This window comes from Hyaloscypha bicolor (assembly GCF_002865645.1).
Source record: "Hyaloscypha bicolor E unplaced genomic scaffold K444scaffold_182, whole genome shotgun sequence".
Classification (NCBI taxonomy): domain Eukaryota; kingdom Fungi; phylum Ascomycota; class Leotiomycetes; order Helotiales; family Hyaloscyphaceae; genus Hyaloscypha; species Hyaloscypha bicolor.
The window spans coordinates 5,936,096-5,962,786 of record NW_020194684.1 but is presented as its reverse complement, the minus strand read 5'-3'; the positions used below and the strand labels follow the sequence as shown (position 1 = coordinate 5,962,786).

At 33.1% G+C, this 26,691-nt stretch overlaps 6 protein-coding genes across 6 annotated transcripts; 5 read left to right on the top strand and 1 right to left on the bottom strand.

Annotated features, from left to right (window-relative positions):
- The first annotated feature begins 14,891 nt into the window (after positions 1-14,891).
- On the top strand, positions 14,892-15,437 carry K444DRAFT_621328 (uncharacterized protein). The gene has a single exon (XM_024881884.1). The coding sequence runs from the start codon at positions 15,122-15,124 to the stop codon at positions 15,365-15,367; it is 246 nt and encodes an 81-aa protein (XP_024729091.1). The 5' UTR covers positions 14,892-15,121; the 3' UTR covers positions 15,368-15,437.
- A 796-nt stretch (positions 15,438-16,233) lies between these two features.
- K444DRAFT_709185 (uncharacterized protein) lies at positions 16,234-16,938 on the top strand. The gene is made up of 3 exons (XM_024888195.1): positions 16,234-16,483; positions 16,649-16,667; positions 16,704-16,938. Exons 1-3 carry the CDS (start codon positions 16,257-16,259, stop codon positions 16,899-16,901), a joined length of 444 nt encoding a protein of 147 aa, XP_024729090.1. The 5' UTR covers positions 16,234-16,256; the 3' UTR covers positions 16,902-16,938.
- Positions 16,939-17,806: 868 nt separating this feature from the next.
- On the top strand, positions 17,807-17,956 carry K444DRAFT_545291 (uncharacterized protein; the record flags this gene model as incomplete). The annotated part of the gene is made up of 1 exon (XM_024876125.1): positions 17,807-17,956. A coding segment is annotated over one exon (150 nt), but the record flags the coding sequence as incomplete, so codon positions are not given.
- Positions 17,957-18,088: 132 nt separating this feature from the next.
- Positions 18,089-19,971, bottom strand: K444DRAFT_602978 (uncharacterized protein). Its single transcript, XM_024878754.1, has 5 exons — positions 19,315-19,971; positions 19,210-19,246; positions 19,072-19,148; positions 18,559-19,021; positions 18,089-18,506 (listed from the first exon to the last, which is right to left on the bottom strand). The coding sequence occupies exons 1-5, from the start codon at positions 19,486-19,488 to the stop codon at positions 18,214-18,216; spliced, it is 1,044 nt and encodes a 347-aa protein (XP_024729088.1). The 5' UTR covers positions 19,489-19,971; the 3' UTR covers positions 18,089-18,213.
- Positions 19,972-22,254: 2,283 nt separating this feature from the next.
- Positions 22,255-22,812, top strand: K444DRAFT_545870 (uncharacterized protein; the record flags this gene model as incomplete). The annotated part of the gene is made up of 1 exon (XM_024876178.1): positions 22,255-22,812. A coding segment is annotated over one exon (558 nt), but the record flags the coding sequence as incomplete, so codon positions are not given.
- An 815-nt stretch (positions 22,813-23,627) lies between these two features.
- Positions 23,628-24,836, top strand: K444DRAFT_545924 (uncharacterized protein; the record flags this gene model as incomplete). The annotated part of the gene is made up of 1 exon (XM_024876183.1): positions 23,628-24,836. One exon carries the CDS (start codon positions 23,628-23,630, stop codon positions 24,834-24,836), a length of 1,209 nt encoding a protein of 402 aa, XP_024729086.1.
- Positions 24,837-26,691: the final 1,855 nt, after the last annotated feature.

Genomic DNA, 26,691 nt, shown 5'->3' with positions numbered 1-26,691 from the left:
AAATATAATATAGAATTGTACTTACCTAATTAGTATTCTTACTATTATAGATCTAATAGAGAATATAAATCTAATACTAAACTAGATATTAACTTGACCTTTAGTAGTTTTATTAAGTTAGATACTATTATTAGTCTATTATAAAGCTTGGAATTAGTTAGAACTAGTAATTAAGAATCTGGAGGCTCTGGTATTAATTATAATTTCATAAAAGTAGTAAGTATTATATCTTAATATACTATTAATTATAAATATCTAGATATCTTTTATCTATTTAATAGGCTCTAAAATATGGTTTTCGCCTATTATCTAGTATATAAAGAAAAGGGAAATAAGGTTATTTATAAGAGTATTAGTTATAGGAATAATAAGAGCAGGGGCTATAGGAGTGGCTAGAAAGCTTTTAATAGAAATAAAATAGGAATTAGAATAATATTTCTTTCTTTTATTTATTTCTATTAGTAAGGCTTTAAAAGTATTACTTACTAGTTTGTCCTTACTATTCTTATTATTCTCTTCTCTTTTAAATTCGGTAATATATTATATATAAGTATTACTAAAGCATTTATTAAAGTTATAGGTATTTCGGAATCTAAATTAGTAAATATTTTTATTCTTAAATCAAGCCTTTTTGGCCTCTTATTTCTCTGGTATATATTTCTATAAGTAGTATTCGAGTCTTTTATATATAAAATATAACTTTGGAATATACTTATTATAATTATAGGACTTGGAATAGTTATTACAGGTTCCGAAGTTATAGCTAGATCCGTATTAATAATTTCCGGACAAATAGTAGTTTAAAGAGTTTTAAGAATAGTATTATTAATTAGTAAAATAGGTTTTGGTAGTAATTTATTACTTTTTCTTATAAGTAGTAATAGATAATTAGAGCTTATTAATAAGCTAGCCGAGATTATTAGAAGAGTCCGAGACTATATATTAGTATACTAGTAAGCCTTAATAGGAGATAATAATCTTATTATATAGGAATTCGGTATTTTATAAAACAGGAATAAGGCTATACTATAATTTATATAGGTTATTAATTAGTATTTAGACAAGTTTAAATATTGTTTTTTTAGGATCTTTTACTATTATAGTTACTAAGGTAATAGTATTTCGTTTATCTAAATTTCGATAATAGAAACCGGGGCCTTTAAAGAAGCTATAGATATTTATATAGGCCTCTTTATATATATGGCTCGAAAGCTAGTTATTATAGAAGTAGTCTTATACTAGTTCTTTTAATATAATAGAAAAAGCTTTTACTAATACCTCTTTTAAGAGCTCTATATATTAATAGATATTAAGGAAAATAGTAAGTTTATAATTGAAACTATTATTAGTTCTATTATACTTTTATATTTCGGAATATATTTTTACTATTTCCCTAATAAGCTTTCTAGTAGAAATAATAGATACTAATTAATAGTAGTTCGGGTTTAGTAGTAATACTAGTAGTAGTAAAAATAGAAGCGGTAAATAGCTTTAATTTAGAAGAGATAAATAGATAGCTTGATTTCTTAACTGAGATTATCTAGTTCTTTTATATCTAGTTCTATCTAGAGTAAAATAAACTAATATAATAGATTCCTAAAAAAGATTTATTCTAATTAAATTATTATTAATAATATTAGCTTTATTTCATATATTCTTTATTTCTTCTTAAATAAGATTAATAAAGAATTATATAATAGTAAGGTTTCTATAGTTCTATTTAATATAAATACTACTATACTAAAGTTAGGCTCAAAGATTTTATATAAATATATAATTAATTAGACTATATACTATAGTATTAAAGTTTTTGAAGTTATTCTGGAACAGATCCTATAGATTATTATTACTCTTCCTATATAAGATATACTAATATATCTTAGTAATTATATATTCCTGAAATTCAGCCTTTATTATAGTTATTAGATTAATACCGTCTTTCTATTTCTTAATTAGTTCCTTTCCCTTATTAGTATTTATACTAAACTAAGTTCAGGTTTTCCCTAATATATATATATAGTTCGTAGTAGGAGAGGTTTAAAGGTAAGGTAGTTCGTAATAGGTTTATAGAAAGGGTTTAGTAGTAAAGATATTCAGATATCTGGTTCAGATACTAAATATCCCAGATATCTAGGGGTATTATAGGTATTAAAGTAAATATTTTACTCTTAAATATTTCGTCTGTAATAAGAAATTTAGAAAGTGAAATATTATAATTCCGGAAGAGTCTAAAGCTTAAAGGACTCGATTTAATAGTAAAATCAAAATAGTAATTAAATGGCTTTAAAGATATATATAGGGTATATATTCCGGAGAGAGAGTCTTATAGATACGGATATTATATAAGTAGAAAAGATGGTTTCCAAGAAAGTAGTCTTAGGGCTAAAAGAAGTTAGTTTTAAAAGATAATAGAAATTAAATAGATAGATAGTCAAATAGCTAACCGCTTATTAATTAGTAAGAGCTAGATATCTTTTCTATAGACTACTAAATACTTTCGTAAAGTTAATAAATAGTTCCCTCCTTTAATATAAAATAGACTAGATTTGTCTTAGGCTATTAAATACTTTTAGAACTAATCTAAAATCTTCTCTAATCTATATATATAAACTAATTAGTATTAGTTTACTAGTAATATATAGTACTATTATATAGGTATAGAAATACTAGTTATATATAGTTAGTAAAGTTATTATTATTTAGAAGTAGGAATTATAGTATTATAATATTAATATATAATCCCTAAATCTGCTAAGCCTAAAGGAGTCTAGTCTACTAGTCGAGTTATTAATAGGATATAAGATTATATAACTATATCCCGTATCTTATATCTTATTACCTATATCCCGTATTCCATATCTTATTACCTATATCCTATTACTTATATCTCGTATCCCGTATCCCGTAATTATATATATAACTCCCAAAGAAATAGCTATACTAATAATTAGAAAATATATTTCTATAAATAATATAGTTTTTCTATTATAAATTATATAAAAGAAAATAAACCTAATTAGTTTATATATAGTTATTCGGTTAATAAATAGAATATATAATAGAAAATCTATTTAAGGTTTCTTTTTATTTATTATAAATATAATAAGTACTTAAATAATTAATTAATATTATTTTTTAATTATATTATTTCTTTTAGAATTATAGGCCAAAATAATAATTCTATTAATTTCTAATTTATTAAATTCCTAAATTATTATTTTTTTAAATTCTAATTTACTATTTACCTTAAGCTATTTAAATAAACTATATTTATAAATGATTTCTTTCTAAATAAACTTAGTAATCTTTTTATTAGTTAGATTCTTTAAAGATCTAGCTTTAATTTATTCTAAGACGTTATTTCTAATAATAACTAATATATTATATTTTTTATAATCTAGTAATTTAATTATATTAATTCTAAGGTAATAAAAAAGAAATATAGTTTTTATTAAATATAGAGCTTTTTCTTGTTTTTTTATTCTTATACTAATATATTTTTATATATAGTTATAATAATTTTTCTAGTAATAATAACTAGCTATTAAATAAAAAGTATTTTTTCTTCTAGTATATCTAATTTTATTATATAACTCTTTAATAATAATCTTCTTTTACTTTTAGTTATTAATAAGAAGTTATAATAAATATATTTTAAATATAATTCTTTATAATAATTAATCTCTTATATTATAATTTAAAGCCTCTTTATTTAATTTTCGAAACTCGATTCTAGATATTTCTTCTAGTCTAAAAAATATTATAAAATATTATATAATATTCTAATATTATTCGAAATAGCTATTATCTTAGAAATCTAATAAAAACATTAAATTATTAAATAAAATATAGGAATTAGTATTATTATTTATTATTTTACTAGAAGTTATATATAAAAAACCGTGGCCTTTATTATATAACTTCCGAATATTATTATTTTTTAATATTATTAATTTGCTTTTAGATATAATAAAGCTTTAATTATTAATTTCTAGTAACTAAATACTATTATTCGAATATCTAATAAAGGTTTTAGGAATCTAATAAAGGTTTTAGGAATCTAATTCCTTAAAATAATATTATATAACCGAATTGAAACTATTTCCTTTAATTAAACTTTCTATTTAATAAATATTATTCTAATAGTATTAAGCTCTATTACTAGTTATTTATTAATGTTTTTATTATCTTTAGTATTACTTTTTTATTATAGGCATTTTAATAATTTATTAATAATAATTTATTTAGTTTCTTTAATATATTTGATTTTAAAATTAAATAATTAAATCTATACTAGCTAGTAAATAACTAGAGCTTTAGGAAAATCTATAGCTGCTTTATTTAGCTATATAATAAATATATTAATATTTAGTTTAAGAATAAAATAAATTTTATATAGCTAGAATTATATTTTTTATAAATATTTTATTAGTTTTCTATATTTTCTTTTAGTAGTATTATATTTCCGTTTAATATTCTTTTAGATTCCAGACTTATATTATATAATTCTCTTTTTTCCTTTATTATTATATTAATTAAGAGTTCTATTTCATTTATCTAAACTAGTATTTATTATTAATATAATTATTTTCTAATCTTTTAATAATTTATAATATAATTTATAAAATATTAGAATAATAATAAGCTTTTTTTAAAAGATTTATATAGCTTATATTTATTTATTATTCTATTTTTATATTATATATTTTTTATTAAATAATAAATAAATTCAGTAATAATTATAAAGCCTTTAATTTAAATATAATAATAAATAATAATTCTAATAAATGCTTTATTTTTTATTATATTATTATAATATTTTTATTTTAAGATCTTATTAATCTCTAAACTCAAAGAACTTCTTTTAAATACTTTATAAATAAAGCTAATAATAATTATATTATTATAATAGAATTGCGATTTTTTTCTAATACTAATTCTAGCTTATTTAATTCTATCTAAAGTTATATTTAGATTTTAAAGATATTTAAATATAAAATACTAAATAAAATAAACTATTTATTATAGTCTATATAAGATTTCTTAATTCTAATATTATTAATAAATAATATAATAATTTTAGGAAATAGATTTTTTAAAATAGTTATAATAATTCATATAAATTATATAATAGAATTAGTAGTTTTTTTTAAAAATAATATAATTATTCTTAATAGTTTTAGAAATATTATAAATATAGTTAAATCTTTATTATATATATCTAGTATAAATTAATTATATCCGGAAAAGAAATTAATTAGAAAAATATAAATATAACTAGTAAATTTTTTCTAAGATCTTATTAGTAAATAAAAATAAATTAGTATTTTATAGTAGTATTAATTAGTTTATAAGTTCTAATAACTTTTTTTATAATTAAAAACTATAAATTCCGGTAAAGTCTATTATATTTTTTTAAGAATTTTATAGTTTAAATATTCTAATAGTATTTTTACTATTACTAGTATTAGAGCTTTAGAATATAAGAAATTCTTTTTTTACTAGGCCTTATACTTAATAGTCTTAATTAGAATAAATAAACTAATATTCTTATAAACTTTTCCTATTTCTTTCTAATTAAATATAATTATATTTTTTTAATTAATTATTAATTCTCGAAATATAGCTAATTTCTTTTCTCAGAGCCAGCTACTAATATCTAATTATTTAAAACATTTCGGAATAAGCTATAAATCTTTTAGAATAGCTAATATTTTTAGTAAAAAATAATTCTTATATTTCCTAATATATTTCTATAAGTATTTTCTAGTTTTAAATCTTTTAAACTAGTTCGAATATTTACTAGAGCCTTTTCTAGTTCTATTATTAATATTTACTAATCGAATTTTCTTATTTTTTATTTTATATATTTCTATAACTAGAAATAGATTATAATTATTATCTTTTTTTTTAAGAATTATAGCTATTTTCTCTAATATTCTTTTTATCTAATTTCTAGAATTTATAATTTTCATATTTAGCTTCTTTCTATTTAAATATAAAAAATATCTTTTTATCTAATATTCTAATATATTTTTCTTAAGCTCTTATATATTCCAGAATTCTTTCTAGTTTTAAATTTCAGGTTTTATAGCTTCGGAAATATATTTCTTTATTATTAAAAGATTTTATTTTATTTTATTTTTAGAAATATCTTTATTTAATATTTTTTTATTATTTTCTTTTATTAAATCCGGAACTACTTTTAATAATACTTTAACTAGAGCCTCTTTTATTTTAGTTTCTCTAAAAATATTATTAATTTCTTAAATTCCTAAATCCAAAATAAAAGAATTAGTAAGAAATTCAGGTATTTTCTTATTTTTTTTAATATTATTACCGGTTATAATACTAGGCTTTATTTTTATTTTTTATTTTTAGTTTTTTATTTTATATTTTTTAATTTCTTAACTCTAGAAACTTAGTACTTTTATATTATTATTTTCTTTTGTTTTCTGGTATTTTTTTAAAAATAAAATAATTATAATAATATAAATATTCTAGTTATTTTTAGAATTAGTAAATCTTTTATTTTTATTTTTACTAAAAATAATTAACTAAATAGAATCTTTAGAATTTCTTTAATTAAAAAGAATATATCTTTATATCTTATTTTATTTATAATTTTAGCTTTAAGCTTTATTATTTTTATAAATCCAAATTTAGTTTTAGTAATAGTAAATATTTAATAATCTATAGTATTATATATTATTTTATTAATATTTCTAGAAATCTTTTCGGAAAAAATATTAATTTTAGCTCTAATATTAATTATTTCTTGATATTTAATACTTCCTTAAAGTTTTTAAAATATAAATTAGAAATATAGAAATTATATAATATATTTATAAGCTAGTAATATTCGAATATTAATTCTATTAGTATTAGATATTTAAGCTAATATTTCTAATTCTTTAAATATTTTATTTATTATATAAGCTATAGCTACTAGTTTTATAAATCTTCTAGTATATTTAATTATATTTAATATAATAGTATTTCCTATTTATAAAATAATAAAATAGGAAATATTATTCTTAATTTATTAGTTCTAAAATATAATAACTAAATCTAGTATTTTTAAAATATTAATAAGTATTTTTATTTCTTTTTAAGTTTTTAGAAATAAAATAGTTATTTTCTTTAGTAATCTTATTAGAATATTATTAATTTTAGAAGTCTTATATTTATTATAATTAAAAATATATTAGATTTCTAATTTATTTTATTTATTTCCGGAAGTATTAATATTTATTTCCTTAACTAGACTATATTCTTATCTATTATTTTTTTAGAATAGTATTCTTCTGGCCTTTTATATAAAATAGCTTTTTGTTTTAGCTCTAGCTTGTTTTTAGAAAACCTCTTTAATTATTTCTATTTTTTTAAATTTTTTTTAATAAGAAACCCGTTATAATATTAATAGAAACGCTATTTATAGCCAAATTTTAGTACTATTTATTAATTCCAGAACCTGAAATATTAGTAATTCTAATATAATTTCCTTTAAAATAAAGTAGCTATTTAGATTTCCTAGATATAATTTATTTATTTCTATATATAGATTCCGGTTAGCTAGTTCCCTTATTTCTTTTTTACCTAGTAAATTAGATATCTCTTATTATTTCCTAGATATTTTTAGGTTATATTTTTAAATTATAATTAAATTTTCTTTTTTAGATTTAAGAAATAATTTAATTAAATTACTAGTATTTACTAATAAAGAAAAAGAAAATACTTTTTTATCTAGACTTAAATAGCTTTTTATATTATCTTTTATTAAATTAGTAAATACATTTATAATTTATAAACTCTTCTATTAATAGATAATAGAATTAAAAGATATAAATATATTCTAGATTAATATTATTATTATTATTATTATTCTTATTATAATATCTATAGTAAATTCGTTTTTTCGGTTTTAGGTTTATATTATAAGCTATATTAATTTAAATAGTATTTTCTAATTATATTTAAAACTAACTTTCTCTAGAATATAGTTATTTAAATCTCTTATTTATTCTAGCTTAATTATTATAGCTATTATAGTATTTCCTATAATCTTTATTATAATTTTTTATATATTTTTCCTAAAAACCCGAATTATATTTATTAGGCTATTAATACTATTATTCCTGCTATAATTAGCTAGATTATATAAATAGGCTATAAATATCTTCTCAAATTATAATAGTAGCTATATTATATTATTTCTATAAATTCTTTTAAGTTATAGTAATAATAAATAGTTTTTTCAGATTTTTTATTAGCTAGTTAATATTATTTCTTTTAGGTTTACTACTTTTAATAAGTTTTATATAATTAGTTATAGGCTAGATTTTTTTTTCATTTATATTTATAATAGCTTTAAGAAATATAATAAAAGAAACTAGTAAAAAATAATTATTTTCTAATTTAGGAATTATATTATAAATTATTATATTTAAGTATTCTTATTTAAATCTGAATATATCTGAGTTATTAATAATATTAAAATAGTATTTATTTCTTTTTATATATTTTACTATATTTATAAATAGAAATATTTATAAATTTAAAATTTGTATTTTTAAAAATATAATCTTTTATTAAAATAAATAATTTCTTTATAAATTCTTAATATTAAATAATTTTTTTTCTTTTTAGTAATTTCTTTAATATTCTATTAAATATATTAATATAGAACTTAAAAAAGATTTCTTTATTCTGGGCTTATATAATAATCTAATTAAGAAAGTTATAACTAATTTTAAATATTTCCTAGTTATATTCTCGGAATTTCTTTAATAAGGTCTTAAAGAACTTAGTTTTCTAATAATTTCTTAAATTATTAATATAGTATTCTAGTATAACTTTAATTTAATTCTTATAAATAAGAGAAATATAATAAATAATTCTTTTTTTCTTAGTATTATTAGAAATATAATAGTTTTTATATATATTTATATATTATTTCAAGAATATAGAAATATTGCTTTCCTAAAACTATAATACTTTAGCAGTTTTTATAAATAGCAGATTTAAATCCGGTACTAATATATATTTATTCTTAGTTATATTAATTTTAATAATTTCTTTTATAATTAATTATAAAGTTTCTATATCTAAAACTTTTATTAATAAGATTCCTAAAAGACTAACTTTTTATTTAAATATATCTTTTAGTTTAAGAACTAGAATTTAAAAGAAACTAATTAATAATAATAAATATAATTTAGGTTTGAATTTTAATATTAGTAATAATAAAATAATAGCTTTTCTAATTTTATTTCTATTACTTATATTTTCTTTTCTATTTTATTAGCTTAATACTTATAGTATTTTCCTTTATTTTTATTTAATTAGATATATTTAATAATACTATTAAAAATAAAAATAAAAATAATAAATATAATTTCTTTAATTTTTCCGAATTTTCTTTTTTATCTTTATTTAATATTCTTTTTTTTCCTAGAAACTTCTCTAGATTATCTATATAATTTTTAATTTTCGATTTCTTTTTAATTTTTATTTCTAGTTTCTATTTACTATTTTATCTAAAATTAAAAATATTTCTTTTTTTTAAATATTTTTCCCGGATTTAGAAATAAGCTTTTTTATTAAAACTAATATTACTTTTATTTCAGTTTTTATTATAACTAAAAATAATATATAAATTAATAATATAATTTTATTTCCGAGTATTAAAGTCTATTTCTAACTAAGATCTAACTTATATTATCTTAGTATAATATTTTTTATTTTATTTTCTTTACTTTTTTTTCTTTTATAATTAGTTTTTATTTCTATTATTTCTATATATTATATTAGTAATTATATCTTATAGCTAACCCGTATTTAAATTACTAGATATATTAGAAATTAATATAAAATACTAAGATTAATACTTATATATTTTTAATATTTTGGCCTTAGGTTTAATATATTATAATAGCCTTTTTTTCCTTAAATTTATTAAGCTAATAATTTGCTTTATAGAAATTCCTTAAAATTTTATAAGAATATTATTTTAATTATAATGTTTTAATTCTTCTTATATTACTTACTATAAAATATATAAAAGGAAAACTATAATAAAACAAAAATTCATATAAAATATACTAAAATATAAAATATAATTTAATAATTTAATAATAAAATTAAAAGAATAAATAATAAAATATAAATAATATATAATATATAAAAGCTTAATTAATTAAATATTAAAAAGGAATTATTTTCTAGAACTACAAAAAAACTAGCTTTTTTATATAATTCCTGCAAGTTATATATAAAAGGCTATAGTTTTTATTATATAATTAAAACTTTAAAACTACTAAAATAATATAATTTTTTAGAAAATACGGTTTATTATACTATAATATATATAATATAGCTATTTTATTAATGAAATATATTTGAAATATATTAGAAATATTTAAAAAGCTAGCTTTTTTAAAACTAGTATATTATAGAATATATATATTTCCTTATAGCCTTTTATATTCTAGTTTTCTCTTTTTTAGCTTTGAATTATTTTTATAAAAAACCTTTTACCTTATTTTCTAAGCCCTAAATATTATACCTATAATAGTATTTAAAGTTTATTTTCTTTAATTTTATAGAGAATTTTAAATAAACTAATTTAGAAATATAAGTATTATTAAGATAATAGAATCTCAGAAATATAAATAATAAACTCTAGAATAATAAAAGTAAAAAGCTTTAAAATTCTTAAAAGAACTAGATATTTATGTTTTTATAAATATATATTAGTAATATATTAGAAATCTTTCTAAAAACCCGAAAATTAAAGAATTTTAAATAAAGGCTATTCTTTAATTAAGTTCTAGAATAATAGATATTTATAAACTAGTAATTTAACTATTATTTTCAAGTTCTATTTTATAACCTTATAGGCCCTATATATATATTAATAATAAGATTATAAGAGAAAATATAATAAAATAATTTTCTAGAATATTATATAATTCGAAATAATATTAATTTCTTCTAAGGCTTCTATTAATTCAGATTATTCTATTAATAGCTTTTTTTTAAATTAAATATTCTATTAATATTTCTAATTTTTTTTTAAATAAATTTATAAAGAAAAAAACTTCTTTTTTTATTAAAAAGCTTCTATATACTAATTAGCTTATTATTACTAAAAAAAAATTATATAAATAGACTAAAAAAGCTAATTATTTACTTTCTAATATTAATTTAATTATTACTAGCTATTAAAAGAATCTTAAAAAAACTATTTTATATAAAACAAGCTATAAAAATATTAAGAGCCTTTTTAAAAATACTAAATTCTATAATATTAAGCTCGAGAATAATATTAAATACTATATAGCTATAATAGATCGGCTTATAAGAGCTTTAGCTATTTTTGCTTTATTTATTTCTATTATTTTTATAGTTTTAGCTATTTTGAACTTTTTTTTAAAAGAATTCTGAATTATTTTTTATTTATTTCTATCTAGAATTCTCTATATCTTATATTTCTTTTAGAGATACTAGAATTACTAAGTTCCTAAATTTAATTCTTTTTACTAGAGATTATACTATTTTTAATAACTAGCTAGTCTAAATTAAGAATAAGCTATAAAGAAATATTAATTTATATTTTTTTAAAAATCTTAAAATTATTTATATTTCTAGTAAATTTATTAATAATATTCTTGCTTTAACTAATTCTTATATAAATAAAAATAATTCGAATTAATACTATTAGCTTTTAGAATTATATTCTTATTTAAAAAAGCTATATTCTAATTTTAATAAAATAATCTTTAGTATAGTATCGTCTTTCCCGGGTTTGGCAGCCCCCGGATCGGGCAAGGCACGCATACGGGCCCGCCGCCGCTTTTGACATCTATAAAGACCGTATACTGCCCCCCTCTGCAACCATCCTCCTCTTCCATCCTTCCCTAATACTCCCCGTCGCTCGGCCGCTCGGTCTTGTTATGCGCCTACCTTCCCCCTACCTACCTACCGCTGCCGCCTCCTCCGTCGGCCTTGCCGCAGCTAAGGACCCTAGGCAATACGCGGTTTGAAGCCAGACTCCTCGATTCCCTCGATCTCCCACTCTATCTTCGATGCTTATTAGCATCTGCAATAGCGACCCACCCTCCGAATCAAGTCGTATTGGCCGAGATACAAGCCATGAGCTTGATCTCCATACCACCCTCCTACTTGCCGTCGCATTATTACGACCCTCAACCGCAGTGCTTGTCTGTGCCCTATAATAGCGGGCTCTATACGTTACGACCACCGCTAATCAGGAAAATGCCGTACGGCAATATGGCCTGCTACTGCCTAGCTATGCTACAGGATTAATGGCGTGTTCTGGCAATGGCAGCGCCTCAGTAAGCTCCCCTGACCCTAGTAGAGGCGAGGGATTTGCGTTTGTATACCCGGACTGGAGGCTGATCTGCGATAAGAAGGGCTAATCTCTGCGTACGTAGCAGGAGGAGATTTGGTGGTTAGGGTTCTCAGAAAGGCTCTAGTATCCTCCGGTCCGAAATCTCGAGCACCCCTTCTTTCTAATACCGTTATACGACCCTGCCCGTTAATGCAGCTGCAGCTGCAATTCGTATTCCCTTTATCCGATCTGGCTAATATAGAAATAGAGAGATGAGGGAGCCTATCCTAGGTCCGAAATAAGCAGGGCGGAGGAGCAGGAATTGCGGATCCCCTTACGATCTCTCAATTAGTAGCGACGCTTTGTCGGATATATGGGGTGGGATAAGCAGGCGGCAAAGTGCAAGCAGATCCGGAGCCTGCTAGCCTCGGGACTCTATAACATCCAGCCCTTATACTCCTGGCAGAATAAGTCGGATGCCTAGGGGCCTATATAAGGATCGTTTCCTTTGCTAGCTAGTACTAAGGAGTGTATTAGCCAATTGGTCTTCTTGGTCCAGGAAGGTTATATAGACTTAGCTTTATATGGGATGGGGGGTTAAATCCCATATAGCGTTAAATACTACCTTGCGGGCAAACTTCGCTAGCCCTGGCAAAGGTAAGGCGCATCTCGTAAAGTGCAGGGGAGTAGAGACTATAGGAAGGGGGGCAGGGGAAGGATTTTCATATGCTATGCCATGCCTTATAGTGCTTTGGGTAGCTAGGAAACAGGCTAGTAATAATGAGCATGGCAATTATAAGTAGCAAATAGGTACTAGAGGGCATAGTAGGAGAACAGGCCTATATCTTTGGTTTAGTATTACTTATAGGCCGGCTATTTAAATCTTCTATATTTCCTATTTCTTTAATAAGATTACAGGTTATGAAATTAGTAGTTTTGCCAGGACCCTAACTTCTTCTTGTCTTATCTACTTCAAATTCTTTTATAATAGCTATTATTAATTTGAGCCATATCTAATTTTGGTAGCCCCTTTTAAACCTAATATCCTTCAAATATTATACTTTACTATATATATATATAAGAATAGTAGATCTGGCTCAATAACTAGCTTATATAACTAGCTAGTATTACTATATAATAGAGCTAATAAAATACTCGGGTATAATAAGTAGCCCAAGTTTACTATTATACTAACTTAGTACCAGGGGCATAACTCTATATTTTAGTAGGAAAGTAATATGGTCGGAGCTTAAGATATAATAAGAGAGAATTCTAGGGATAAATATAGCTAATCTATTATATATATTTATAGGCTATTATAATAACCCTATTAACGGTAATAGTAAAGCAGATAATAGTTAGCCTTTAATTAATAAGCTCCTAGCTTTTTCGAGTAAAGGGATCTTAATAGTATATTAGAACTCTGAGAATATCCCCTAGTATCTTAAAAGGCCTGCTCTAAATATAAGTAGGAGCTATCTTAATCCGAACCCCAGACCAGATAATAATATAGGTAATAGCTAAGGTACTTAAGGTATATACCCTAGATCTCTATTACTATATATTAAGTAGCCTTCTAACCTATATATAGAGAGGCTAGTAGTTCTCAGAGATAATAAATTATATATTCCCGAACCTATACTCTTTACTATTTTCGTCTCGGTTAATACCGGTACTAATCCCGGCCCCGGGCTAAGTAAAGGGCTATAATAGGATATTAAAGAAGGGTACTATTTTAATAATAACCTTTATCTAATTCCTCTGTTTAAGCAGGAAGGTTTGGCTTTAATGCCCGTACTTGCCTAGCCTCACTCCTATTATAATTCCCCTGGGTTCTTATAGTACTAGATTAGCTAATATAATAATGACAAAATAGGAGGTATACCAGACAAGCCGGTACCCCCCACTCTACTCCAGCCATTGGGCGAGAGCAGTAGAGGAGGAAGTAATGAAAACGCCTCTGAGCTTGAAAGAGACATATAACTGGCTTTCGAGGAGCAGAAGAAGTTGTTATTGGCTCTGCTCCTGTTCCCGGCTCTCTATGCCCTCGCTATCCCTCTGCTGAGCCGCTGTACCCTTATACTAAGCAGGAACATAATCGAGGCAGGACTAGCTATGGCAGATTAGAGAAGCTCGGGCATGGCCCTCTATATTGCAGTCAGAACCGGGGGGAGGAGGCATAAGAGTAATAGTAGTAACAGGAGATAGCAGGAGAGCTGAGGAGGGAGGACAATAGTAGTAACTACAAGGAGCCGGGGGAATAGGGGGAGAAGCGGCAGCACCCGGACAAGACTGAGATTGGCAGCTATGGTATAGGCAATAAGGATAACAAGGATCTACGACCTGCTAAACGGCGGAGGCTTCCCTCGACTAATAACGCTCCGATACTACCCGATAAGCCGGCACCTGTAGGTAATAATAACCACCATCCTTTGCGAACCTCTTAGAGTCTCTCTATTACGGTGGAGTCGGTACTATTTGCGGAGTATCAGGAATGGCCCTTTCGAGGGTACCTAAAACGTACCAAGATTGGGGACAAGATAATATATAATCTCGAGTTCTAGCTGCCATATGTCCAGGAGTACAAGTACCTCTATTCCGAAGCATTGGGCATATATTCTAATAAGGAGACGGCCGCAGAGGCTGCAATCCCTTATAACGCCAGCGTACCTTCCAAGATACATCCCGCCGCAGTTTGTCCTCGGATAAAGCATGTTCCGTGAATACCTGAAGAGAATGCGACGGTGCTCAAGATAAGGGACAAGGATGGCTGCTCGTAGGAAGAAATCGTTAAAGTCCTCCCCTACCAGACCCCAGGGACGATCCAGCAGTACTACTATGCGATCCGAGCGGGTGCTGGCGAAGCCGATGTCTCGGGCGGCCAGCAGCAGAAGAGACGGCGAGGCCGGCCCCGGAAGCATGAGGTTTTCAGAGATGTTATGTGAAGTGGTGAGAAGTGATGGTTTTGTCGGTGGATATTACGGATTGACGGTTCGTAGTTGGAGACTGTAATATTGGGTGTTGGCAATGTGGTTTCATTTGAGCTTGCTTTCTCCTGCAGTTTGATTGTCAATCGGCCGAGGCTGGCGTTGGCGTGTAGCCCGAATGGAGAATCAGCCTTTGATACCAGTGCTCCGTGTCTGGTCGCTCATTGGTGATTGCTTACTGGGGTTGTAAGTGTTTACTGGATGGGTTTGTGGCCGACAGAATTGTGGCCGACAGCTCTCAGAATAGGATGGGGGTGGACTTCATTATATTCTAAGCCTTGTAGATATAATCCTCGCTTCTTGTTTGTTGGTCCATATTGAGAAGAGCACTTGTTCCGCCGTAAAGAAAACCTCAATAAAAAATAAATACAAGATCAAGTTTCCGAGACGAAGGAAGCTGTTCCAGTAACGAGTTGGAGTAAGTTAAGATGTAACAAGGGTGTCGTGGTACCAACTAGGAAGGTGGGCTGAGTGCTGCCTCAACCTCTTCTCGATTAATACTTCCAAACAATAACATTACTACTTCCCTTATATATAACAAGGCTCAATCTTCTACGTCTCGTTCTCGAGCTTCATTCTTCCATTATATGGTCAATCATGCCCTAGGAAATTATTCTTATTATCGAAGTGGTTATTAAGCATCCAAGGCTGTAAGCCTCGCTAGTCAGTTGTCTTTCCATTTCCATTCAGGACTAGCACCATTTCATGTAAAGCAAAAAGCAGGTCGGTGACTACTAGAAAATGAAGTTGATTTCCTCGGGAGGTGAATTTGAAGCCATCATGAGTTATGGCTCCCTTAGTCAGTAGCTTTATGCGCCTCACTATGGCTGAGACGCACAATGCCCTCATTAACCCAGCAGCCTTAGCTGAAACTATATTGCAAATCTGTTAGTTCTATCCTCCTTATAATCTTTATGGCTCTCGAGCTTTATATCCCGCCTTGTATTAGCAGTTCTGCTCACCCTCTCTATCCCCTACCACCGGAGCAGCCTCTGAGAATCCAGATCGAAGGTCCATTAGTATCCATCCAAAAACTTCTTCCGGAGATATTATGGCATACTAATGCCGTATCCCTAGTATTTCTGCAGCCGGCCGGCCCGGGGCTTGCAGGATTGGCATATCAGAAAATATATGGGCGGAAGTTCGTCTAGAGGTTACTGGTGATATGGTTATACGGGACAAGTACTTGGGCTGGGTGACAGGAGAAACACCACCATTGAGGCAAGCACGTATTTTGCATTTGTTGAGAATAGCCCTTTTGCTCTATGGCTGACTATTGCTCTAACTAGGCACATTGATACTACAGCGTCACATTCGACCACCTCGTCCCCGCCGACGATCCCGATCCAAAGGTATTATAGATTAATATTATTGAGATAGATAACGATGGGGGAGTATATGCAAACGAGTACTTACCATTTCCAGTAGATCCGGTAGAATATATAGGGAAGAAGGTACTAGCCGTGCCAAGATGCTATCAGAAGAGGAAGGGGATACAAGATTGTGAAAGGGTGAATGGCTCGGTGGCTGAGAGGGATAGAGAAATGAAAGAGACCTAATGCTAGCAAGGAGGAAAAATTGGAAATACTACTGCCTTTTATAGTATCCTGGCTGATACCAACTCTTATTACTTCAGCAGACCCTATCCTACTGCTTGTTAGTCTAATCTTTATGCTTTTCTGCCCAAGCAAGCCGTGGCTTCAAATTGGCTTCAAAATTGGAGTCTTCTTTCTTCTTATAGCCCTGCAATATCCTTCCTTCTTAAAAGCTGTACGGACTGCCTTTTCAGTACAGCTCCAACCTAGCTATTTAGGGAGCTCTTTTATAGGAATGTTGCGTGAGAGGGCATTGAATGTAGCCCAGTTGATTAGATGCTGGCGTTAAGGAGTATTAAGGAAGGGTTTGCGGCTACAGCGTTGCTTCTGAGATGTGGGTCGATATTGTAAGGCGTAGTCAACTTGCCTGCGGGTAAAACGAGGGCTCTGGAGAAGTATATCTCCAACTGTCCAGCCTGCTGTATAATAGAGGGTCTGTATATATAAACGGTCATCTCTTGTAGTCTGTTTGGTTGGTGTCTTTGGTATAGGTACCCTTATAAAAGCTTCAATTGCTATAATACTAGGAAAGAGAAATAGGAAGAGAAAGCTCGCCTTTAAAAGCAGCGAATCACCTGTTTTTTTCACCTGAGAACAGCTGTTTTAATTGGTCAGACCACCCTGCAATTCTAGCTGGTTTGCCGATGAAACCCCTGCAATGGGCTGACAATTAACATTTAAAACCACTTGTACGAAGTATACAAGAGATGCGCAAGCATAACGTAATCTTCGGAGCGGAGATACATTTATCCTCCCAGCGCTAAACTCTTCTTGGATAATGGCCTGAGTGCCTGAGGTAATCTCTGAGGTAAACAGCCTCTAGGCTTCTACATCCCTTCAACAAAGGCATCTCTTTGGTCCTCAACTGGCCTCCTTATTCCCCAGATTTGAATCCTATTGAGCGTATTTGGTGGCACCTCAAATGTCTTATACGTGAGATATTCCCGGAGGTTTCTGTAGACAAATCCGAGATAGAACATGCGAGGCAGCAGCTGGAGTCTTGTTTGCAAGCTGCGTAGGACTGTTTAGACAAGTTGCTGTTTGACGTTTTGTATGAGAGAAGCTTATATCGCAGCTGATGGGTGGCACACAAAATACTGAAGCGAAAGATTTTGCGTTTCGCACAAAAAGTGGGTCATTTGGACGGAGATCACGAGGAGAATTATAGGATAAATGATTATGGAGTTATTAATAAAAGAATGGAAGTGGGAAAATGGTCATTTTCCTGCGGGGTGGTTTCGCCTAAACAGAAGTGGCCAAGTACTGTACGCCCATCCTAGAATCGATCTTGACTTCTCAAGATATCTTCCGTCGAGATAGATCTGCTCGCTAGCTCGACTTCCACAACCTTGGTAATTTTATTCCAAACGTCTCCTCCGCCGCTTTTGTTGGGTGGGGATGCCATGTATCCGCTGTATTTATTGCCAGAAATGGAACGATGAGTGTGGCTATCGGGATATATCATTCGGTGGATAGCTGTGAAGCAAGGCCGCATTACCACTAGACTAGCGGCGATAACGGCGATGCTATTCTCAAGACGGGTTGCAAGTAAACTGCTAGTTATAGTCCCTGAGTCGAAGTTAGACATATAATCGGACCTAATGTAATGTAGTTTACTTACAAGTGAAGTCGGCCGCTGAAGCGGCAGCGGAAGTGAGGGTAAACATCCTGATCACGCTTGCGGCGGTGTCAATCAGACCTAGCAAGATCAAACCCAGTAGCTGAGTGATCTTAGTTTTGCGATGCTTGAGCTTGACAAGGACTGGAAGAGGCATTGATATGACGAGTAAACTGGTCGTAATATTAACGGCACCCGTAAAGTAAAAGAAGATATACTTGTTGATACAAGTGCCTGGTTTGTGGCGATGCCATGACTTGTCAACTGGCGTGCATTCGAATATTACAATTAAAAAAGTGGCACTGTAATATCCAACGATGAGGATTGTTAAGAAGTAGTTTAGGCCACGACAGAATCGAATTAATGCGGTGCTGGTCGTCTGAAATAGTCGTCGATATATAAAGATGAGAGATAGCTTGGTGAACATCATAGTGGGCTTGGATAAAAGCTGATCGAGCCAGAAGTACTGCCAGGAATTCAATCACGCACGAGACGGAAATGGACATATAAGCTTACCAGCAAACCCTGTGGGGCATTTCTGATGTTTGCGGAGAGATCTGCCTCGTGTTTTCCAAATCCCCAGTAGACAGCAGCTTCGGCACACGTATTAATGCTCACCACATCATTACAAAAGATATGAGCACGCGTACTTACCAATAATGACTACAATCGAGTGCCCAAGGTTTAGTATCTATAAGTGCAATCAGCCATCTATCTGGTAAACTCCCCAATCGTGCAGCGAGGCTTGAGGACCCTTACCATTGCAAGAGTTATACATATATCTGAGATGGATACCGTTCTCGTGGATATACGGTACCCAACGCGAAGCATCACAATAAGTGACGGGATAATTGCGCATACGATGCCAATTCCAATGAGACTTGAGCTTCTGTCTGCGCCAGTCCCAGCAGGAGAGGTGAGTGTGTCTGACATAATGGTCGGTATTTATTAAGAAAGCCGGAAGCTGCTTCGGCAGAGATGGTTGTCAACGACTGTTCAACCCCAAACCAAAAAATGCGCCTTGGGAGGTGGGGAGGAAGAGACTGCGGTAGAGACTGTGCCATTATGTATTCTGCAAATTCTCTATAGAATCCGTGGCTTGGTTCCGTTATCCACTCAAGCTAAGGTGCATATTGCCGTCCCAGAACGTGCCGTGTCATCGAGATGCGCCTTGGAACTGTGAACATTACTCTCAGGACTCCGGAGGAAACTCGAAACCTCAATCACGATGTGTTGCAGAAGGGTTGCACGTCCAAAAAGCCACGGTTTCGAGAAATTAGACTAAGCGAGAAACTATTGAGTATCCGAATGCAGGTTGAAAGAGAAGCGGAATTCTCCGTAGCAGGGACTACTAGTATCCGCCGCGCAATGGATTCGTAGTGATGTGCCCTTGCATGGATGGAAGATAAGCTAGAATTTATTGATTGTAGGGAAAAAATGACGAGCGGATTGGATAGAAAACGCGGCGATCGAAGTCGATGCTTGCAGTAGGCCAACTGTTGGTTATGCAAGCGGTATCTTCCGGTTCCGATAAATGGCAGGCCAATGATGAATAGTACAATAGAGGAGGCCTGCGGGACGATAAGTCCTAAAGAACCCGTCATCATGGGTTTGACATTTTGATCTTTAACGCATGTGATATGCCACGCTTATTTCGGCCAGCCGTTTAATCGGAGCTATCGCTCTGGCTGTGCTCGATCGGAAGTTGTTCCGGGATAATTAGCGAGCAACCAACCGTGGCACTGAAACGCCCCTTCTCAACCCGCTTTGACCGTTTATGAGCCCGTCCGCTTGGGGGAAGGAACCGTTGCATATAGCGTGGTGTCAGCTCATTTTCTACCTCTCACTTCCGTTCCCAGATTCATTCATCGCCCCATTCATTACATTAAAGCACTGCCCAATTATTCTCCAGAAACACGAGATGCGGTACATACGCACGTTCGTTTTACATACCTGCATGCCGGCAAACACTCTTCCTCTCTCCAAGAGTACTTGATGCCAAGTTTGGTCCATCCTAAACAATCTACCCACTACCTGCTGGGCCGAGGCTGAGCCGTGCCGTCCCGTGCCCACTGCCCTTGACCTGACAGTTAGTAGCTATCTTCGGCGCTGCGGAACGTGCGGCCAGGGGCCCTATTGGCACAGTGGGAACTTGAGGCTGCTCGGGCCAGTTGAAGATGATGCATCCGCACAGATGACCTGACGGCACTCCCCGCCGGTCAGGAATAATGATGGGCAAAAATATTCTTGGTACTCGCTGAGCAGAGTCCATATAGGCCGCTATCACTCATCCCATTCCAGCATGCATAAAATTGCCCCTTGTACACACATATCCGTCTCAAGCAGGGCAATTTTGACCAAAGCAAATTACCAATCTTGCCTCTGGTGCTCCAACTCCCCAAGATCTCGATTCTCCTGAAGCCTTCAGAATTGAATCGTCTTTCAGGCATACACCACGACCCCGCGGACAATATCGATGCAATCCATCGAAGCATTCTACATATGCAAGGCCTAATCATCACGGACATTGAGCAAACTGTCTTATAAAGTCGAGTAGTAACTTTGCCTTTTTCTAATTTTGGTTTACTATCCATCAACATAAGATCTACTTTTTTGAGATATCCAAATATAGCCTAAAACATCTTTCTAATTCCTCTTTTATAAGTAGACACTAGTGGATATTGTGGACGGAACCTCCCTTATGATCTGACGATACGGCTTTTAGAAGTCTCCGTCTGTTTTAAATATATATAATTTATTTACTGGTAAACGGCTTCTACACTGGGCGTTGGGGGGATCTCTGCGGCGATGATTGCGCCTCGTAAATAAGCACCCTATTAGCTCATAAAGATTTGCCCAAATCAACGGATTTGGCGGCGTAGGTTCCACAGTCCTAACGTTGCTATGCACGCTAGACACGGCGGGTGCGACGCACGGGCGACCGGGATAGCTTCCCCACGCAAAATAACCTAAAATAGCATAATCGGACGCCGGCAGGCGGGGGGTAGCCCCGTGTACCCCATCGCTAAAACCCCTGGACGGCGACAACGAGGACCCCGAGGACCCCGAGGACCCCGTAAAACCCCGTACGGCGCCCTGCTCGCCTCCTTCTTGGCCCTGATAAGGTCCTACGGCGCTGTATGTGCAGTGCCTTTCTGGTAAAAAAAAGTGTGCACAGACCCAACTCTAAAATTTCAACCAATCGCACCTCCGCACTTCCGCTTTTCACCGAAACTGGACAGCAATTTCGCGTCAGAGCATTTTTCACCGAAAAAGCAGAGCAGCATAAGGAGTGGCGGTTCGGGATTTTCGCTATAATCTCCGAATCCTGGCTGCTAATTGGTTACCGAACCCACGTCATCCCGAACCCCTCCTTCTTTAATAATCCACTACCGTAAGACGAGAGATCTTCTTTCCTCTTTCACCTTGATCAAGAACAAAAGAAGGTAAGTGGCTTGATATACAAGATATTGCGGAGCAAGGGAGCTCGTTATCCGTAGTCGACAAGCCTTTAATCTTGGACCCCTAAGATATCAAACGAAAAGGACGCGTTCAACGAGGCGCGTTCGTGTTCTATTAATCATGTAGGTCTTTCTAGTTCCTCCTACCTTGGTTTCAGCGTTTTCTCCCTCTTGTATTCTCTCGCATTCGCATCTTATTTGGTATTTTCTTGCTAGCTTTAGGACAAGTGAACCAACTTCTCCCCAAGCTATGACGTCAAATATAGAAATTGACTCGGTCCTCTGGGCACAAGAAGAAGCTGAGGATCAACGCTTGCTTGCAGAGTCTCGTCGCATCCAGCAGGGGAAACACCAGTACTCGTGTGTTAAAGACAATGAGACGACACCTTGGCTCAAGCACACAAAGTGGCCAGTTCTGTTTCAGGAACGACCTCTTGATATCTTGACAGCCTCGACTTTGCAGCCGGCAGCACGATGTAGCGACGACTACTACCTTGGACGCTGGTCAGGCACTCCCTTTACTAGTCCCGCAGCGAATGAAGCTAAGCTCCGGGTGTTAATGCGTGGTGTTGATCAAATGTTCGTTTGTGCAGAAGAGACGCTCAGGCATACCAACTACCGCCTACGGTGCTGGCTCCAGACCTACCATCAGCGCCATTTTCGACCTATAGCCTTTGACAATGTCCAAACCACCCGGAGTCGAATTGGCTACATCTCGATATGGAAGCATTTCATCTGCTATATTTTCCGGGATGGGCAACAGATGAGCGCTTGCGGGAAGAGATCTATGGTGTGAACTTTCGGGAATTAGAAGCAGGACAAATGGAATATATCTGGTCGACCTTGCTCGAGGATATGGTTGCAGGTCAGTCCAGGGTTGAGACTTTGGGAAATTCTGGGTGGGACGTGTTATCAGAGAGCGAATTTGGGCCAGGCAGTGAAGGAGGGTCAGACAGCGAGGTGGACTCAGACGATGAAGGGAACTTGGACTCCGTAGAAGAGTCGGATATTGAAGAGGAGTCGGATGAGGAGTGGGGAAGGGAATCGAATGAGACGTTACCTAAGCACAACCGCGAGTGGATGAACGCGTGCCAAGAACCTATATCAAAGGTTACTCTACCGATAGGGCAAGACCTTCAGCTCTCAGAAGCGTTATTCCAACTATCGATGATCTTCTGGACCTTTCAGTGCAGGACTGGCAATATGGCAGCGTCTCTGCTAGTACATTTCACGGCTGTCCGCGGTATTCACAGGCACTCGCTCGCGTACAAGTCTGCGCATAATTACACTCCAGATCTCTCAAAACTAGTCTGGATCGGCCGGCTCTTGTTCCTCGAGTACGCCTTGCCTATGCACCCGTACAAGACGCTTCGCTTCCCTTGGCCCGCTCGGGATACCTACCCAGACCAAGCTTCTCGGCTCAATGAGATTCGCGTCAAGTACCTACTCCGAGGAGGCTTCTCTCCAATGAGTGAGATCATCGAACTGAAGGCCTTTGGCAGGTCGATTGTTAAGAAGGAAGGTGCTCGGACGAACTTGACTTGGGCTGCAGATGGCCAATCCTTTACAATTGGCAGCTCGAATCAGGTCCGGCTCCTAGACTTTACCTATATGCATCAGGTATCAGTTATAAAAGTTGAGGAACGGGTTAGCCATCTTATGCTTGGTTGGCAACCAGCGGTAGATCTTCGTACTGTCCGGGACGATTTTACCTGTCGAGCTCCAGGGTGGTCCTTTTTGCAAGAGGAGCAGAACGGCCTCCGATTTGCATACAAAGCACTATTACATCGGACGTGGTCATCAGCTTATCTCGGCCAACCTTTTGCCAAAGCGGGACGCTGGCTAGTACAGACGTGCTCTGCATACTTTGAATCGGAGTCTGAATTAAGGAGTGAGATATTTGCAGCAATCCATCTTACAGCCGGCTTGCCCGCACGAGGGCCTGAAATTACGAGCATCAAGGTATGCAATACGGCGCAAGTAATGCGTAACCTCATTTTCCGTGAAGGACGACTCTTACTCGTTATTGAATACAATAAAGCCCGAGCTTCGAACTATCATGCTTTCTATATTGTACGATATCTCCCTCAAAGGCTTGCTGAGCTCGTATACCTATACCTGGTTTATATCAGGCCCTTTATAAGCATCCTTGCAAGCCAACTTCGCTTCTCTTACTTGCATGCAAACGAGTTCCTCTTCCCAGACCCACGCCACAAGCAGAAGCACCTATCTCCGGCTCAGGCAACCGATATCCTTAAACGCTTGACTATGCGCTTCCCAGCACCGATAAGTCTTTCGCTCTACCGCCAATCAGCTCTCGCAATTGCAAAGCGCTACATTAGAGAGCTTATCCAACGAGCCGATTTCTACAAGCCGAAAGCTGCTTCGGACCCAACCAAGATGATTGCAGCAGGTGTCGGCCACCATCCCCGAGTCCTGCTAACGGAATATGCTATTGATAGCGCCTTACCTGTACAGCTACAGCCTGAGTTACTGGAGATGTACCTCCAGCTATCAACCTTGTGGCAAGACTGGAACCGGCAGTACTATGAAGACCATCGCAACCTTTGGACCACGGCTGCGGTGACCCCGGCCACAGGAGCCGCTATCAAGTCGGAGAGTAGGGGCTTAAAACGGGGTTTACCGGCTGATTCTCTTCCTGTATCAAGCCTCAATAAGAGGCAAGCTCCCTTGATAGCAGCGCCTAGAGCTTCTCTAGACATGGATGGATTTCGCTATGACGCTCAATACAAGATTCTAATCTGTATTTCTTGTGAGTCAGCGTTCAAACAGCGCAAACTGCATGGTACCGACACTTGAATACTACTCATCGGATTCTTGGCCCTGCGTGCAAGACGCTTATCGAGTGTTTTGTGACATATGACCTATGTCCAGCCAAGGACCTTGTTACTCCTATACATCGAGTCCCAGCAGTACTAGGATTACGAGTTCTAGCTGGATTCTGTTGTCGTGTTTGCCCACCATTCGAACGAGCTTTTATGACAACGTATGAGCATGCAATAAAGCAGCATATGTCTTCTGTACACTACCTCAAACCATTGCAGGCTAAGCGGAGTAGACAATATACAAGCTGCCTTCTTCAGACTTTCTTTTACGGGCATGGACGGATCCAGTACTTTGAAGGCGAGAAGTAATAATGTATCTTAGCTTACTCTATCCTCATTTAGTGTTTAATAATTATACTTGGACACACTTTCAATCATGCATATGCTAATACTACCACGCTGACGGGATTTCCATATCACCTACTGGAATAAGGGTTGGCCGTTTTGCCGTCGGTTATGACATAACCCAGAGATGGGGGCCCGTGCACGCGCGAGGGACGCGTTAGAAACCGCGTGGGTTATGTAGTAGAAAACCATTTTGCCATCCATCTAGGAATACTATTCATAAATTGGCTCGATTCAGCAACGAGATAGGAGCGGCAGCAGTGTCGCCGATGATTATGTGTATAAAGAAGGCTTAAATGGGAGACAGCAACACCTCGACGGTATCAGTGTGAGAAATGAATAGATTAGATTAGATTAATGGCCATTAATCTAATCTATTCATGAAAAATACCCATTAATCATATTCTATTCACGCATTAATCAGATTAATCATGAATATTCATGAATAATTTGATTAATGCGCACGTGACACATGCACGTGATTAGCTAACCTAATTAGGTAGCGCTCCGGGCACTCCAGCCCTAGCGCCACCTTGCCACCCAATCAGAGGGTGGCAACACTTGGTAAGCGAGCCGAACCCCAATAATACTTCTAGAACCACCTCGACTTAAGTACTTAGTAATAATAGCAATTCTATTAGTAAAAATTAGATATTAAAGTACTAGAATCTTCGAAGTAAGGCGATTCTTTCTAATTAGTCTACCCTCTCCGCAGACACGATGTGGGTCTGTAATCCCCGGGAATAGGAATTACGATATAGCCAGCTCAATAGGATTGAGTTCTCTTCGCAGGTCAAGATTCCTTGACGGGGTTCAAAATGGAGACCTTATACATGCTGAACATTAAAGGCACAACATGTGGCCCTTGCCACGAGAAGCGTAAGTGGAGTGATTATTATCCTTATCTTGCCCCGTGTGTTTTGGACCAGTTCCCTGCGAGTTGAAAGCCATATTTGGTGCATGTTTAGAGTGAAAATAGGATGAGAATAGCTGAACACTGCAAAGGCAACATATATTAATAATGATAAAGAAACTCTGTCCGCCCAGATTAGTGTGTCAAAAAAGTAATCAAGGTATTCCGAATATTCATGAATATTCATGATTAGCTTAAATAGTGTGAGGCACGTAATAGCAGGGTGATGCACAAGTAGTCAAGGTAAGTAAGCTGCGGAGTGACGCTTGCAAGTGTAACTGATTCCAAGAGTTGATTCCAACAAAAGACTAATTGATGCCCCTTTCCAAAGCTAGGAGCGTCTCCCTATATGTTCCCTAGTGCTTAGCCAAGCCTGCGAAGCACTTTACTTAACTAGGAAACACGATCCCATGCGATCCGTACGATTCCGATCGCCCGTACGATTCCGATCGCAAGCTTTACCTAAAATAGGAAACTAGATCCACGACATCTGACACCTGTCCATGCGCCGTCACGTGTGCCCATCACAAATAGAATATAATTACCGCAATGCTTAAATAATTTGATTAGA